General features: G+C 40.3%; 1 protein-coding gene across 4 annotated transcripts in view; it reads right to left on the bottom strand.

Moving 5' to 3' along the window:
* The window catches only part of camsap2a (calmodulin regulated spectrin-associated protein family, member 2a), a 45,249-nt gene continuing 28,799 nt past the window's right edge, over nt 1-16,450 (bottom strand). For 2 of the 4 annotated variants that reach the window (XM_014010765.1, XM_014010768.1), the window contains 11 exons: nt 11,550-11,646; nt 11,246-11,339; nt 11,097-11,128; nt 10,906-10,975; nt 8,634-10,773; nt 7,213-7,349; nt 6,754-6,977; nt 6,280-6,352; nt 4,532-4,647; nt 4,176-4,294; nt 1-2,180 (listed from right to left, as the gene is read on the bottom strand). In XM_014010765.1, the coding sequence (XP_013866219.1) occupies nt 1,875-2,180; nt 4,176-4,294; nt 4,532-4,647; nt 6,280-6,352; nt 6,754-6,977; nt 7,213-7,349; nt 8,634-10,773; nt 10,906-10,975; nt 11,097-11,128; nt 11,246-11,339; nt 11,550-11,646 (3,408 nt within the window). In that variant the 3' untranslated portion in view covers nt 1-1,874. Of the gene's footprint in view, nt 2,181-4,175; nt 4,295-4,531; nt 4,648-6,279; nt 6,377-6,753; nt 6,978-7,212; nt 7,350-8,633; nt 10,774-10,905; nt 10,976-11,096; nt 11,129-11,245; nt 11,340-11,549; nt 11,647-12,940; nt 14,707-16,450 lie in introns of those variants that run through there. The other 2 variants (XM_014010767.1, XM_014010766.1) reach the window with 2 other exon arrangements.

Genomic DNA, 16,450 nt, shown 5'->3' with positions numbered 1-16,450 from the left:
TGAGGCCATGCTTTCATTTATTAAATGCAAAAACTAAAATAAAATCAGTCTGAATCTGAAACTACATGTTGTGCAGGATGGCAGATGACAGCACAGCATTTTGACAAAMAAAAGTATCAGAGCGAAGAGAAAGCTCACAAACACAATATACAGAATCATTACACTTTAAATGATCTTTTCCCTTTGGCCTTAAACAGCCAAAAAGCAACAGACAGAGCTCCCTGAAGACAAACACTTCTCTCTGTCATACTAGATTACATTTCCTCAGACACCTACATCCTCCCACGTGGTCATAAATATCGCYATTAACAAAATAATAAAGCACCATGTTGTCAAATTTTTTAGTCAAAATCACACATGGTGTTAATTTGACTTTCTGTAGCGAGTCACGTAACCAGACACCAATGAAACCCAGTGATGAGTCTCTACCCGTATGCAGCAGTTAGGCTCCACTCTTGTCTGCTTTGCAATTTTATGCAAACTTACATTAAAATAAAATAAACTCAAGCAAAATCACCATGAGTCTGACCTATTTAGGACAAGTTGTATTTAGAGGCTGCCTGTGCACTCACTACTTATTAATTTGTTTATATGAATACTTATTTGTGCAGCAACAGATGCACATATTAGCAACAATTTTATGAATTGTGATGCATATTTTATTATTTTGAAATCAAACAATTTAAATCAATCTGAAATCCACATGCTCTAAGCTTGGTGTAATTTGCTGCTTTGTGAGCATGCTTTAACTGCACATTGTGAATTCTGTGGAATTTACTTCAAAGTTGTAATAAATAGCAAAACCTCTGGTGTCTGTATTACTTGAATTTCAAATTGCTCACACCTGCAGGTAAAAMAAATTGTACATTACATTTGTATGATGCAAAGATCCTGCATGTCAGCAGCATTTGTTAATAAATAAAATAATACAGAGGTGTTTTATTTGTTCACATACCTGCTGTGAAACAGCTGTAAAAACAGACTCTCCAATTTTTCCAATCCTACTGTAAACTCTATGAACTCTACTTCCAACTAAGTGATAATTTAACCTAATTGCAATGACTTGTATATTCAGAAAACAAGAAACTTCTAACTAAAATTACAAAAACAACAGTCTGTACATTAAAAATCCATTGTTGGCATTTTGTTCATTATAGCATCACTCACCTGTATTCTTCAAAAATCACTTCCTCAAACGGGGACTTAGAAAAAGCTGAAACCTCTTGGGTTTGTTGAGCTGAGCACACATGAACTGTGTGGTTAATACTAGCTGTATGCAATTATTCTTTTTGGCCCTTTGGAGTTGTACGTACTCTAATATACAAACAGTTTTACCCACAGAGAATAAAACAAAACCGTATTCTCTCAATTACAAAAAAATCTTCTGCTTTACAATCACTTCATTGCACTCGCGCACACACAAAAAAAAAGTGCATAAGGCTGAACATCAACAGAATAACACAAAGAAAAAATAATTAATCTGCATGATTTGGAAACATTCAGTGCTTCATTGTACTGAGTAAAAGGTTCTAGCATTCATACGGTCTTCTTTTTGACGTTTGGCACATACAAACAGGAACTACACGCCTTTATAAACGGACCCAAACATGTCAATCTCTAAAAACACGTGAATACATCATTTTAACACTGTTTTACATTCCAGTTGTTCCTAATCTTTTAAGTCTTGTCTCATCCTGGTCATAGTATGAAGGATAAACAAGGACAGGAATGCTGTGAGAGGAGAAACGAATAAAAAAAGACAAATATGCATTCCTCAAACTGGCATTGCAGGTGTTTTGAATCTTTATGGATATGTACAGTGGAGTGCAAACTGAGATGGATATTTTGGAGGAGTATTGTTGGGGTAGGTTCCATTAGGCCTGCACAGGCACTACTTTCTTAGGGGTGGCTGGCTTCTTGGTTTGCCAGAGGTGGTTGTGGATCGTCACGGCGTCCACGCTGGCCGACATGGTTTTAGCTGGGATCTGACTGAACTGCTTCTTGTCTGAGTTGTACTTGTAGAGCCCGTCTATCATCTTGCGTGTGATGCTCTTCGGGCCGATGCCTGCCAGCCTGTTGATCTCCTCGGTCTCGGGGCAGTAAGTGTAGACGGATCGAAACTGGCAGCCGGAATCCCGGAACAAAACCAAGAAGTTGTTGGCCTCAGATTTTTCCATTTCCTGTTGAGGCCAAAGTAGCGAAACTCATTAAGGATCAATGCAACACACTTTACTCCAGGAAATCTGTGTGTTCTTTGAAGTTTTGGGTGTTTGTTTTAAAGCGTTGCCACTCTTATACCTATGTTTATCTAAGGCAACATAGACAGGGATAACAGAACTTGGACAATTTCAGAGTATGGTTGGGCAATATTAATTTTGGCAGTTAGCTGATAACGATTAATATGACAATTAATAGATGACGATTGCACTTGCTTGTGGCCAAAGTGGCCCTGGTCCTCGTACATCGACTTATGCTGGTGTTTCATGTGGTTAAAGTCAGTCAGCATTAATTGCTCCACGCCACCTTCCACCATTGGGCTCACGAGTCTGATAGTGTGTCATAGGGGTGTAAATCACCACCTTTATCACAATACAATATACTGATTTGTTTGGATGACAAAATGAAGTTTTCAATATCTCAAAGTCATTCATGATACGATTTCGATTCAATTAAGTCTGCGATCAATATACTGATCCACGTCAACAGTGGTGGGCAGCGCTAATCCAAAAATTATCTACACAATTTCTAAAGCGCTTATGAAAATATTTAGGTCCGCAACTTCAAAAGCGCTTATGCCATAGAAAAACTAGCGGAAGCTAATTTTAAAGCGCAAGTTCAACTTGACACTTACTAGCTGGCAATAATTCATGTACAATATATGCACAATACTGCCAACTAGCGGTGTATGAAACCTTTTAACAGCATAATCCTACAACCGCCGATTGCTGGGGATGTGATTTCATGAAACAGACCTTTGGCTCCTGGTGTAAAAATTAAAAAGTTGTTGAGGATTGCTAGTTTGGCTGATTCTTTAAAAAGTTTTGAGGATTGCTAGTTCGGCTGCTTCTTTGTCTTTTTCTTTTGTTTGTTGTGGATTTTTCATTAAAAAAGCATCAATAAAGTCATTTTAAAACTGTTTATTGGAAAACTGAAGCAATGCATTCTGGGTACATGACGGACTTGATTTGTGAYGGGAAACAAAAGCACGGAGTACAGGAAACTATCTTCACTTCAAAATAAGAGCTTGGATTTTAAAGTTTTCCATGTAGTTGCTCCAGTTGACCACTAGATGTCAGTCTTCATCAGCATAACATCTTTAAATCATTTCTGCGTCTCTAACCCCGTTGCTTCGACCAATTACGTCAAGTATTGAGCTCCAGCGTTTAAACTTTTTTCTTTTTTAAAAAGGAGCTCCGATTGTAAAGTAAATCAATACATACAAAATTTTACTATGGATTACAAACATTAACTGTTTTTTCTTGGACAGGGAGTTCTAAACATTGCCTTCCTGCTACGTAAGCAGACACAAAGCATTGTGGGAAATGAGAACCGTGACTGAAAACAACAGTCAGCAAGGATATACTGTATACCTTCTCAATAAGTGTGTTTATCTGGGAGGGGTGCTGTTGGATAGATCACGTGTGTTGTGATTCATTGACAGCCATACCTTCCGTTGTTCAAGATAATGATGGCTGGTAGATAATTAGTTATTAGAAGTACTGCATTTTAATTTTAGAAAGTGCAAATCTGCTTATGAATTATAAAAATTACTAAGACCGCTAAAGTGCAAACGAAATATTTAGGTCCGCAATTAGAGGATTTGCGCTTTAGCGGGCTGGTGCCCACCACTGCATGTCAAGCATATAATTTGACATGGATCAATGTTTCCATTTTGCCTTGAAGTAAATAAATCATTAATCATTTAATCAATTAATCAGTGTGGATTGATGTTTTGTTCCACCCCTAGTGTCTTGCACACAAACTATATCATCATCTCATGGCACTAATCGCAGTAATTGCAAAGTAGCAAACATTTACTGTTGAAAGTTTTACTTTGATTAATTGCACACGAAATAATTTTGCCCAGCCCTACTCCAGAGACATCCCTAATCCCAGCTGGCATCAGCACATCCGTTMCTCATGACTGCATAAACCAGAAAATAAAAGGGAGTTACCTCCAAGATCTTGTTTTTTTGCCCCTCGTTGACCTTGCCTGCGAGGCAGCAATGGGACAGAGCATTCTGGATTATGTGTTTGTTAGATTTAGCACTGGGCTCCTTGTACAGCCTGGGTCCTGAGAGAGAGAGAGAGAGAGAGAAAAGACCAGGAAACATTAGGAGGAGACTGTTGCCATAATAACCACTCCAGTTAAGTCACAGACCTCCCTCCATATTTCTACTCTTTTTCTGATAAATAATGTACGAAGGTTTCTGTAGAATTACCTTTCTGGGACAAAGAGTACGAGCCATAAAAGCCTGCGGATTACAAATGAAAACGGACGTTCCAGAAGACCTGCATCAGGTCGACCCACCTGTGTACTCTGTGTTGGATGTAACAGATGAAGTGGTCGATGCATTTTCCCAGTCCTTTTCTCCATTCCTGCTGCTGGAGCGACTTGGTGACAGGAGGCCATCTGCAGAATCTGGCCTAAAACAGCAACACACACACACACACACACACACACACACACACACACACACACTGACTCTTATCTCGTCTCTCTTTTTATGTGTGCCAACTCTGAATGTTCAGCAAATCAAGCAAATAAAAACAAAAACAAGGTGTTATTCAGTCAATAAAAGTAAACCTTTCAAKTTTTCACAGTAACCAGTGAAGCAGCAAAGCTTGCAAGCATATAAAAAAGGGTGCAGTGTTGTGTGCTCAAGGTCAAGAAAAAAAGGACAATTAGACGAAGTACCACACTTGGTTTTTATGCTCGAACTGGAAGGGATTTTATCTACAGCAAAAAACAGGCAGATTTACTAAAAAAGTCATATTTTAAACTGTCAATGTACAAAATGAATTTCATTATCATCACAAAAACAGCTTTACAATTATATAATACTAAGTAGTTCATTAAATAAAGAATTAGAAAGACAATCATTCAAATAGAGCAACCAAAACCAAACTTGGATCAGATTAGTTAGCGGTGCCTTTTGCAAGCGGCCAACGTTAACAAGTCACTGTAGCTGCTTTTTGCAAGCGTATGCACTGAAATATCTGAGCCATGACTTGATAAAGTGGCGTCTTATGCAGGGTGGAGTTCTACAAAGAAAATTTGTGATGTGGCTTTAAACAAAAAGTTTTTTTTTAGCTGAGTTGTGAAACAAACAACTGAGGTATAATTTGGCGCAGCAAAGGGGTGAAAAAACAAGTCATTTTCATAGCTTATGGTGTATCTCAGCTTAGTTGCCTCACACCTTACATGCATTTCAGAATTTCTTCCCAAACAGCCAAACTTGAGGAGCATTTCCTTTCTTTTTTTTTTGAATTCTTGTAAACCTTTTATCATATACAGTAAAGGTGTTGAAGTGCTCCAAGATGAGATACTTCATTAAGTTTTCAGGAAACTTTAACGACCCTGGTAATCCAAGGTTTGGTTGCAAGAACACTCCAGAAAGTGCAACATCGTTTATTTTTTTATTCTTTTGTGCCTCAAATGCTCAATCAATCAATTCATAATAAAAACCCGTAGTGGGGGAAAAATAAAATCAGTGCAGGATTTGTCTCTGGATAGCATGAAGTGCCTTAAAAATGAACAGACAAAATGTAACCAACCTTCTCTTTCTCAGTTTAGGAGAGCTCAGAAAGTAGAAGAGACTGCTAGAAGCTAAACTAGAACTCCTGTCGCGAATAAGCAGGAAGAATGTAGTAAAAGGCAAAATTGAAAATTGAAAAAGAAACGTTAGAYCTGAGAGGATTCATCATGCAGAGAGGAATCATGCAGATTTACAGCTAAAGACACACTAATTATTATACATTTGATATCTATAYAAAACCTTCAATCTCATAAATTTGGGTCAGTGTGTGTATTTACTCTTTTAGTTATGCAAATGTGCATTTATGTTATATTATTATATTTTGTAGTAGTATAACTAAAGAAGATTATCCAGGTTTAAACATTAAATAACTACAGTTCATGCTAGACTGTACACATTTATTATTTTACATTATTTATACACAGCCCTGATGAGGTCATCAAATTGAGGCTACCCCAAAAGTTTTGAGAAGTCTTTCGCATTTAGTTTCCGCAGCACTTTCTGACTCGAAGCATCCTACCTTGGTGCCCTCTTCTCGGAGTGAACGCTGTCGCTGTCGCCCAGGGTGAGGGATGCCAGGGACAAGCTGGAGACTGAAAAGACACGTTGCCGTGAACCTTGACGTGAGACAACAAAATGTGGCACAACACGATTACACACACACCACAAATGTAAACAACACAAGACTCTTACGTTTGTGCAAATGAGCGATGAAACGACTGCATTGAACTAACATGTTTAATATAATGCAGAGAAAAAATACGTGACAACCTTTAACGCATATATACAAGTTTAAATACTAAACTACAAAATTAGATTTAGAATGTATGATCTGGGGTTTGTTTGTTGCAAATATGTTGCTTTTTGCTATTAATAATTTTTACAATTACCTCATAATTTGTATAATTTATGAATAAAACACAATAAAACCAGAGAGCGTATACCATTTGATGCCACAGGACAGTGATTTGACAAAGGTGTCGGCCATGGTTACCTGTGGCAGCTCTGACAGGGGTCTTTGGAGAGTCGATGCTGTCACGATGGATAGACTTGGGTCGGGCCCGCCTCTGCTTGGCACCCCCGGCCGCTCTGGGCTTGATGATTGTGTCCATGTCCTCCATCAGCTTCAGCTGCTTCCTCCTGAGGTACTCCTGCTTGATGAACTCCTTCCTGGCCTTGTCCTCCTCTTTTCTGACTCGCTCCTCCTCTGCTTTCAGTCTGAACACATGAAGGGATGGAAGGAGAGTCATGGATGTAATAAGATGAACTGGGTTTTTGTTTGATGTATGTTGAAAGGGGTGCACTGCCCTAAACTATTTATCAGCCACTGATTAAATGAAATTACTGTAAAACTAAGAAGGAGAAAGAAAAGTTAAGAAAGAAACTAAGCAAAGTTGATGAATGACTTTTAGAACTTTTATCACACAATAGAAAAAGATAGAAATCTGCTTACCGAGCTTCCTCTTTCTTTTGTTCCAGCTCCGCTTCCAGTTGCATCTTTTTCAGTTGGCTCTCTTTTTCTCTTCTCATTCTTTTCTCCAGCAGAGCAGCCCTCTTCTGTGCCATATTTTCTTCTGCCTTTCCATCCTCCTGATGAAAACCAAAACARTCAGTCTGCTCCATGTTCTAAAGTGACTGCAACCCGGGTCACATTAGGCTACTAATAAATATTTGATATGTTTATATATTTTTACTCCTTAATCTTTTATTAAAGTTGTCTGTCCATGACTGTGAAAAGACTGAGAGCTCGTGTGTGCATAATATTATACAATCTGAAGTGATACACCTCTTTTGTAATATGGTGCAAAATGAACACTGCATTCTCTTGCATTAAATACAAAAAAAMCTGACTTCTTTTTCTTTAAAAGTGGTATTTATTTCTATGTGTTATAAAGTTTAAAGTGCCTGTGACAGGCCTATCCCTCAAATACAAAAAGTCAAAGAAAATATCTTCACATTTAAGAAAATTGGCAATAACACATCATTTAACCCATTTTGTCACATAACTGGCATATTTTCCTTAGAATTTGGCTCAGCTAAAGTGAAACAGGAAGTGACATCAAAGGGGACCTCTTTAAGAAAGAAAACTCCCTGGTCTTTGTTTATTAAAACAATATTATTTTAACTCTGACTTTTCTTCAACTCTCTCCTATAGGGACTAAAATTATTTAAAGAAAATTCCCTTCTGTCTGTGTTGCTAGCTCTTGTAGCAATGCTCTGTTTACATGCATGACATTCCCCTTTCACATCACTTCCTGTTACTTCACATGCAAATATCTCAACAACTATTCATCTCAGTGGTGTGAAAATGCTTTTGCAATATGTTATCTTTCCAACAGTGCAATCACATTTATCACAAATAACTGATGTCACAGGCACTTTAAATAAGCATTAAATAAAATGCTAGAGGATGGCAAAAATATATATATTTTAATAAATTAGGTCAGATCTACTGTAATAAAACAAATGGCTTCACTTAAACTGATGATTTAACCATGATCATATAACAAAATACATTTCTATTTCTTGTCAAATTCATAAAATGTCTGGTTAAGTTTAAGTATTTTTTAAGTTAATAATTCCTTCTCAAATCTTATAATCGAGCCAACCCTTCTCCAACCCCAAGTTTCCACAGCTGAGCCTAAATTATTCACAGCAGCCCCACTTTTCTGACCTACATCAAAGCATCACAGCAGCTAACAACTGTTTCACACTCTAAAAATGGCAAGAGGGAAGAGGACGCTGTCTTCAGCCTGTATATTTCCTGAACCATTAATAATTGGAAATGAGGGACAAGAGTCTTTCCTAAAAAAATATGGCGTTCCATTTGTTCGATATGCTTTATGTTATATTATAGGAACATACTGAACTTACTTTGAAGAAGAAACCACGACACAGCTTTTGTTCATCATCCAAGCTCTCCATACTGTCCTGATCCACTTCCAGAACATCGTCAATTATCAGATCTTCTATGGGCTTTACAACTGACAAAGGAACCTCCATTAGACTGCTCTTGGCTTGGACAGAGGGTTCTGGCTTAGATGGTATCTCTGTGGGTGTCAGTGTGAAGGTCTCTACCACAGGGTGGGACAGAACCTCGGGGAATGATGTCTCTATTGTAGGTTTTAGTTCTATCAAAGGTTTCTGAGTGCTGTCATCCTGCTCATCTGTTTCCATGTCAGAAGTCTTTAAGAGACCGTGACCCTCTGTTGGCAGGGCATTTATATCCACTTCAGTTTCTCCTCCTTTGATCTGCCGGCTGGGGGAGCTGAGTGGCGATACGGCTGCACATGTAGCCACCAGCTCTCTCTCTGGGGGCACGAGTGCCTCCGCATCCTTGTTACTGTCACCATCTGGAGCTGCCGTCTCTGGACTGTGAGCTGCCGGCTTCTCTCCCATGTAGATGAAAGAGCTTACCGCAGGCTGACAGGGAGAAAATCGCCGTAGTCTTGGAATGCTATCAACAGACTGCGGAGCTTTCAGGACCCGGCTGTATGGAGCCAACTTGAGCTCGCTGGGCCGGGCGGTGCGAGGATTCCGTGAGTGGAACGAGGCCGACTTGCGCTTGATGCTGGTTGGCGAGCGATGGGCGGAGCGAGGGGAGTCGGCGGGGGAAGAGGGCCCCGACGATCGGGTGACTGGTCGGGTGTGTTTTTGTGGCGAGGGGTTTGTGTGGGGAGGAGGAATGACCCACGCCTGCTGATGCTGTTGTTCCCTCATGGCCATGATCACTTCCTGCTGCTGAGACAATCGCTGCATCTCCGCCTGAAGGAAAGCCAAGGAATGGTTGAGCTTCTCGATGGAACGTGTGTATTCTGCCAGATCCAGTTCTGTCAGCTGAGCGTGGCTTTGACCGCCTTCCTCTCCGGCACCTGGTGGCTTTTTCCAACACGTGGTTGTGCTGCTCTGTTCAGCCCCATCAGGTGTGTCTGCCTTGCTCCTACCAAATGTCACTGTTGCACTTTCTGACTTCCCTTCTCCATTGGTTTTCATGCTTTCCTCTCCGCTGGCAGCTCCGTCAGCTTTTCTCTTCACCACATTTAGGAATRCGGAGTGGCCCATCTTCTGTCGATGTCTGGTAAAAGCAGCCTCTACTTTCTTCTTCTGCGCTTCGATGGCTTTCCTCTTCTCCTCAAGCCTCAGCTTCAGCTGCACCATTTCTGTAGCCATGACCTGAGCGGGGTCATTGGGCGGAAGCTGGACAGATTTGGGCGATGCCTGAACGGGAGCAGGTGGTGGGGTTTGTTGATGGACGGGGCTGTGCTCGGGGGTCGGTGCCCAGGAGACGGATAATGGAAGGCAGAACTCAGAACCTTCGGGAGTTGTTTTCATGGAGCTGCTGCTGCCTCTGCCTGAATCTGCTGCCGACGGACTGAGCTTCCTCATCTTCTGTTCGGCAAAGCTGGTCATCTTCATTCCGGGTGGGGATTTGCTCCGACCGCCTGCGCCGGGGCTCGGCGAGTCCATGTCCAGCTCCATGTTCACAGAGCAGTCTTTAAGAGAGGAGTCTTCATCCAGCATGTCCTCTGTTCGGATGTGGATACCAGTGTCGACCTCTGTGGTGTCTGTGGTGCTCAGGAGGTCTTTAGAGTCGAGCTCCGACACTGGGTCTAAACCGCTAATGCCAGCTTCGTGGTTTTGACTGTGCAAGAAGAAACCATTGTTGATGCCCTCTGCAGGTGGTCTATTTGGACTGTGGACAACGTGGAGCACTTCGTCCATGGAAGAAGCTGTTCCCACGACCGCTCCGTGTCCGTTGGGGTACGGTCGCCTGTTAGTCTCCATGCYAGCAAGGCTGTCTGGGCAGCCTTCCTCTTCAATGCCAACACTCTGACCGTTCACTGGCTGGAAGGACAGGTTGCGCTTCATTCCGCGAGGCATGTGGTGGACCTTGAATCCAGAACCATCGTCGGTGCTGACGGACCTGACCATGCCCCGGCTGGAGGAAAGTAGGGTAGGAGCAGAGTCTTCTTTGTCAAAGGGGATGTCAAACGATACTCCATAAGGCCCAGATCTTAATGGAAAAACAACGCACAACTATAAATAAATCTGCAGTTTCTTTTTGAGATTTTAAAAAGCCAACAACATTTTCCTAATCTATAAATACTTATGTCTCACACATCAATAGGACCACATCATTACTAACCTTTTCTCTTTGGGCCATGTCCCAAGGTTGCCATCAACGAAGGACATGGAGGTTGACCTCTTGATCTCTCCTGAATAACACAAAAGCCATATTAATCAAAAAAAAAAAAGCACAAGCAACTAATCAGATTTGGATTTGCATATAAACCTACAATTGTGGTTAGTTAAAAAATAAATAAATAAATTACTGACCTGAGTTTCGAGGCTGGGGTCGGAGGGGCAAACTAGAAAATGAAAGAAATGATGAGCACATCATGGTGTGCATTTATTACAATACTGCATTTAAATGTCTTCACTTACAAGTTCATGCGCTTTCAAAGTAACTACTTAGAATAACTTACCTGGGTCTTTCGGGACTTGGAGGTCTTTCTAAGAAACTTCTCTTAGTCACCTTGGAGATGGGGATGACTGGTATATTCTTTAATAGTGATGATTCTGAAGTCGTGCATCAAAAACAAGTTATAAAACTGAGCTTTAACAATAGACCACCATTTCATATTGTAGCATTCATTAAAATTAATAGATAAAATAAGCCTACAGGTAATGTTACCAAATAAAAACAATATTTAATCAACTTAATTTTTGTAACAAACTCTAAATTTTGCTACGGCTGTGGCTATTGCATAGGAAACATTTAATACTTGCCTGTGCCTTCAYTGTCCAACATTCTTGGCTTTACAAAAGAAGGCTTAACCACCTCAAACCACCAAAACAGCTCTGCCATAAACACCAGGTAGTTACTCTGGGGAGAGAATAAAAATCATGATTAAAAACATATAAGATACAATGTTTTACTAACATCACAAATAATTTATAGGCTGTAACAGCCAGTCCTATTTGCTGGAATAGTCATAAAACTGTGTTGAAGCTATTCTTCCTCCAGGTGTCACTGTTTAAACTGAACAGTTGAGGCAATAAATAGTTTCTGAATTTTCTATTTGAATTATCATAACAAGTCAAGCTTGTCCAATTTGTCATTTAACAAAATGTCCTCAGAAAATTGAGGGTTACAGCTGAGCTGTTTTAATATATCCCAACAAAAGTTAATGTTATGTCATCGACACCCTTTATTTTAAGGATGCTCAATCTTTCACTTGCACAACAAAAAATGTGTTAGTACTAGAGCTGCAACAGTGGTACCTGTCTAATTGTAAGGAGACATTCAGGCATATTTTTCCTTTTTAAAAGGTTACCTATTTTGCAACCTGCCACACAATCCAATTCAGACTGAGTAAAATGTATTTTTTTCCCCACTGTTGTGCCAAATTGTGGCCATCTGTGAATCAGGTCAACATACAGTGGGAGGTTAAACCCCTGGAGGACACTGCTCCACTAAAAGATCCATTCTATAAAGCTGTATTACTCTGTATTACATCAAAATCCTATCCCATTACCTGAATAATGTGTTTCATTAAACAAAATACCCCAGAATATACAAATTCTGATTTCTACTTCAACACGTCAAATATTCAATAATTCATAAATGGCTGTAAATGATCCAGTTGCACATGTGCGCACACATAAAAATGCTAAGTGAGTACAACGAATCTGGAACGACCTTGAGGAAACACACCCACTCCCAGCTCTCAGGACACGGTCCCCAGACAAAAGGCAATGGTGCACAGCTCCAAAGATACTCAATTCACCTCATCAGCAACATTTTGCTCCGCCAAGCAAAACCCAGCGCACACACACACACACACACACACACACACACACACACACACACACACACAAGCACTTAAACTGCAGTCCAAAAGCACACCAGGAGGCACACAGGCAATTAACACTACTGACACTGCTCTACTGTGTTTGGTACTGCAGCTTTTCCCAGGTTTTTAATGAATCTCTTTTCTTATCTACTGTTCAGACTTGTGCAAAGCTGCTATAACATTATTTTGTTRCCAACATGAACCAGTAACAAAGAAAAAGGATGAACTTTACATGCAGATTTTAGTCTTAACATAAAAAGGTAACACTTTGAGGTTTGCTAAGCACAAAAATGATCACACTGCAAGTCAAACATTATTAGTTACCTTTAGGTGAGATTGTTGATAGATCTCCACTTGTAATAACTGCCCAGGCCTGCAATGAACCAAACCTCCTACCATCTGTTCCCTTCTCTACTACTGACACACCAGGTGTGTGTTATCGTTTAATACCAGCTCTAAGCAGGCGCACACACACATCCTGAAATTATCCTGACTCCCCCACCTTGCTCCCCACCGACTGGCTTTGCTACTTCTTGGCTCACCAGGTTTGTAGCGTTACCAGATTTTGCAGTTTAGATATTAGACTCTCAGGATAAAGACAGGAGGAACCTGATTGGTGATTACAAGATTGGAGTCCGGAGTGGAGGGTGACATGGTGGGTGGGGGTGGGTGTGGCTAATTCACACCGCAGGGACCGACAAGTCCCTCTGCCACTCACAATCATGGTGAAAGCCCCAACAATAGTGCCTGGTGTGTAATGCTTGAAGCCATAAAAGCACCAATTGCAGGTCTCTGAAACACTCTACAAATGAAATCCTTCAGTTCTGCAAGAGGGAAAACCAGACAATGAGCATTCGAGGTGGGGGGCATTAATCCCAAGAGTCACTGGGCCAAGAGGTTGATTAAAGGATCTGGGTCCGGCAGCCAGACAGAACTGCACAAATCTGGAATACCCACTCTTTGATTTTCTGCCAAGTGTCTCGAGCTGTCCATCGTCTGCTGAAAAACCTGAGCTTACACTTCCAAACACAAAACACTTCTGATTCTCCTGGTAAAATACAGACTTGGACTCTTTAGACTCAAATAGAAAAATACTCACTTAATATTTACGGTACTAGTCAAACCATTTTTAGCATAAGTACATTTTCTCTGACTTAGTTTTTGGCAGATAAATCCTCAATCTGAAGCAACATCCTTGATTACTGTTTTGCTGTCATCTATAACTGACTAACCAGCAGTCATGTTTATAGCCTTCAACTTCTGGATCCTTGCTACAAGCTCGCTAGTAAAAAGAATCCTGGCAAAGCCCAGACTTTGTTGGTTTAATTTCCTTCCCTTGGACTCACAGATGGTAATTTAGATTAGCTGAGAATTAATAAAACATACAGTCGCTAAATGGGAGTGGGTTGACATGATTTACTTGCCGAAGCCCATTAGGAAAAATGGCCCTGAGTAATGTACAGAATAAGTGGTTATTTGGGGGTTGGGTCCAAAGGCTAATGCGTTGTGTCTTACTGAAGCAAGCCGAACACGACGGAGAGTGAGCAGGTCTTTACTGTGAGAATGAAAGAAACACACCTCTTCATAAATAAGCAACTTTTGAATAATTGGAGAATTATCAGTAAAAAAAAAAACAATAATTAAAAAAAATGTTTAACACTAGGATAGTCTTTACAAGGTTTTTGTTCATTATAGGAAAATGGTCTGATCCAATTCTCCATAATCACATCTGACAGAAGATTTAGCCTAAGAGCATTTTTGGCTAACTAAACATGTAATTGTAGTTTTTAACTGATCTGGATGCTGCCCCTCTTTAATATCCCCTGCATCTCTTTTCTTTGCTGTTTTCACTTTCCTTCCACAAAACCTTCCCCACGTTGGCCCCCCTGTAATATCTCAGTCGAATGAGGTCTCCATTACAGTGACGGGGCCATGGTACACAGCACTGGTGCTGCGGCCGCCTGAGTCAAGGTCACCGAGTCTAACTGGTTCTGTTTGCAGTTCTGATTTTAACCAGGGTTCCCACACCTTGGTCAACATCGAATTCAAGGACCTTTCAAGGACTTTCCAGTATCAATTTCCTCAAATTCAAGAACCATGCGCGATGGCAATTGCTTACTGCTACCCCAGAATGTTACCAATAAACAGCTTTAATATCATGTAAATTCAATGAAAAACTGGGAATAATGTAAGAAAGTGAATTAAATGTTTACCCTACATTCATATCTACAATACATGGACATGTAATTATGTCCTGGGAGGTTGAGCAGCTCAGTTTGGGAGGAGGGGATGTGAACATATTCAGACGTTCGGTGAGGACAGGAGGAGCTGTGGTGCTTTCACCTGGGCTCAGAAAGAATGACCTGCCCTACTCTGCTCTGATTGGATAAAACTATGACTATGGCTCACGTTAGTTGTTGAAAGCCACATCAATTACCGTAATCCTGAGTTATCCACTGCAACAAATGTAAGTTTTTTATTTTTTCTTACATTTGATGAAAATCAGTTGTGTGATTAGAGAACTTCAATCCCCAAAAATTATTCAAGTACTTTCAAGGACCAGTGTAATTTTTGGCTGTTTTCACAAACTTTCCAGGGCCTTGAAATCCTTTTTTCAAATTTACAAACTCTCAAGGACTTTCAAGGACCCGTGGGAACCCTGTTTAACGGCTTCTCAGACAATAACTCTGCACAGCTGGGATGGTTTTATTGGTGTCAGCAGAATGATGCTGCTGGCACTTTCACACAATGCAAACTTTTATACGTTTCAGATACAGCATGAGAGTCACCAGTTTAAATGTTTACGTTTGTCATTCCGCTGTGACTCGCCTCAAATACTCCAAACAACTGTTTTACACAGCTAGCGGGTATATCTAGGTTTAGCTAAATTAGGTTTTCATCCTTTTACTGCGTGCAGTGTTTTCCCGCGGGTACCTGATGTGTTTACTGAGTTTAGACTGAGGTTTGTCCTTACATTGACCTGGAATCTGTCTGTGTTCTGCATCCAAGAACATGCTGAGGCGACAGTAAGCCAAAGTCAGACTCATCCATCCAGACACATCAGCATAATGTTTATACAGCTCTCAGAAAAAAAGACAGTGATGGACAGAAGAACAAAACATGCAGCAGGAAGGGGAGGTTACACCAAATCACCAGACATAAGGATGTCCGTTTTTTTTTTTTTGCTCCATTTGGTAAAGGATTAGAAATAACTGCACACTTTTAAGATCCCAGAACAATCGCACATGTAAAACACTTTTGTCTACCATGTTAAAAAAAGAAAAAAAAAAAAAAAGAAAAAAAAAAAGGCTTTTGTCAAACTTTTTATTGGCTATGTTTGTGTTTTTATTGCTCATGGAAAAAGTAGGACAAGAAGAAGTAAGCAGATTTTAAAAACATGAGCTGTTTCTAGGACAAAAGCACTCCAGCAGCATTTTCCAACCCCCCCCCTCCCAAAAATATAACATGAATAAAAAGCCAGTGGCTGTATGAACATATGAGAGGAATACAGTTCATTGATGTATGAGCAAAAATTACTGCATCTTTTAGGGAGAGAAATGCAAATAAAAAGAACAATTGGATTAGAAAAAAAATTGTTTTTTATTGTTTTGCGCATGACTCATGACACCGGCCTCAAGTTCTGCTCAATTTTTTTTATTCAGACTCTCTTTTTTTTGGATGGCCTCCCTTCTCCCCTTTTAGCCATCCTCTCCACACCATTATGATTTTTTCAAGTGAAGAGAAAATAGAGAGAGAGAAAAACAGAGAGAGAAGTAATTAGAAAGAAATACTGAAATAGCGATTAGAAGTATATTAAATATACACCAACAAAAC

The sequence above is a fragment of the Austrofundulus limnaeus genome, unplaced genomic scaffold (genome assembly GCF_001266775.1).
Source record: "Austrofundulus limnaeus strain Quisiro unplaced genomic scaffold, Austrofundulus_limnaeus-1.0 Scaffold73, whole genome shotgun sequence".
Lineage (NCBI taxonomy): Eukaryota > Metazoa > Chordata > Actinopteri > Cyprinodontiformes > Rivulidae > Austrofundulus > Austrofundulus limnaeus.
This window is presented reverse-complemented; position numbering and strand designations above follow the sequence as displayed.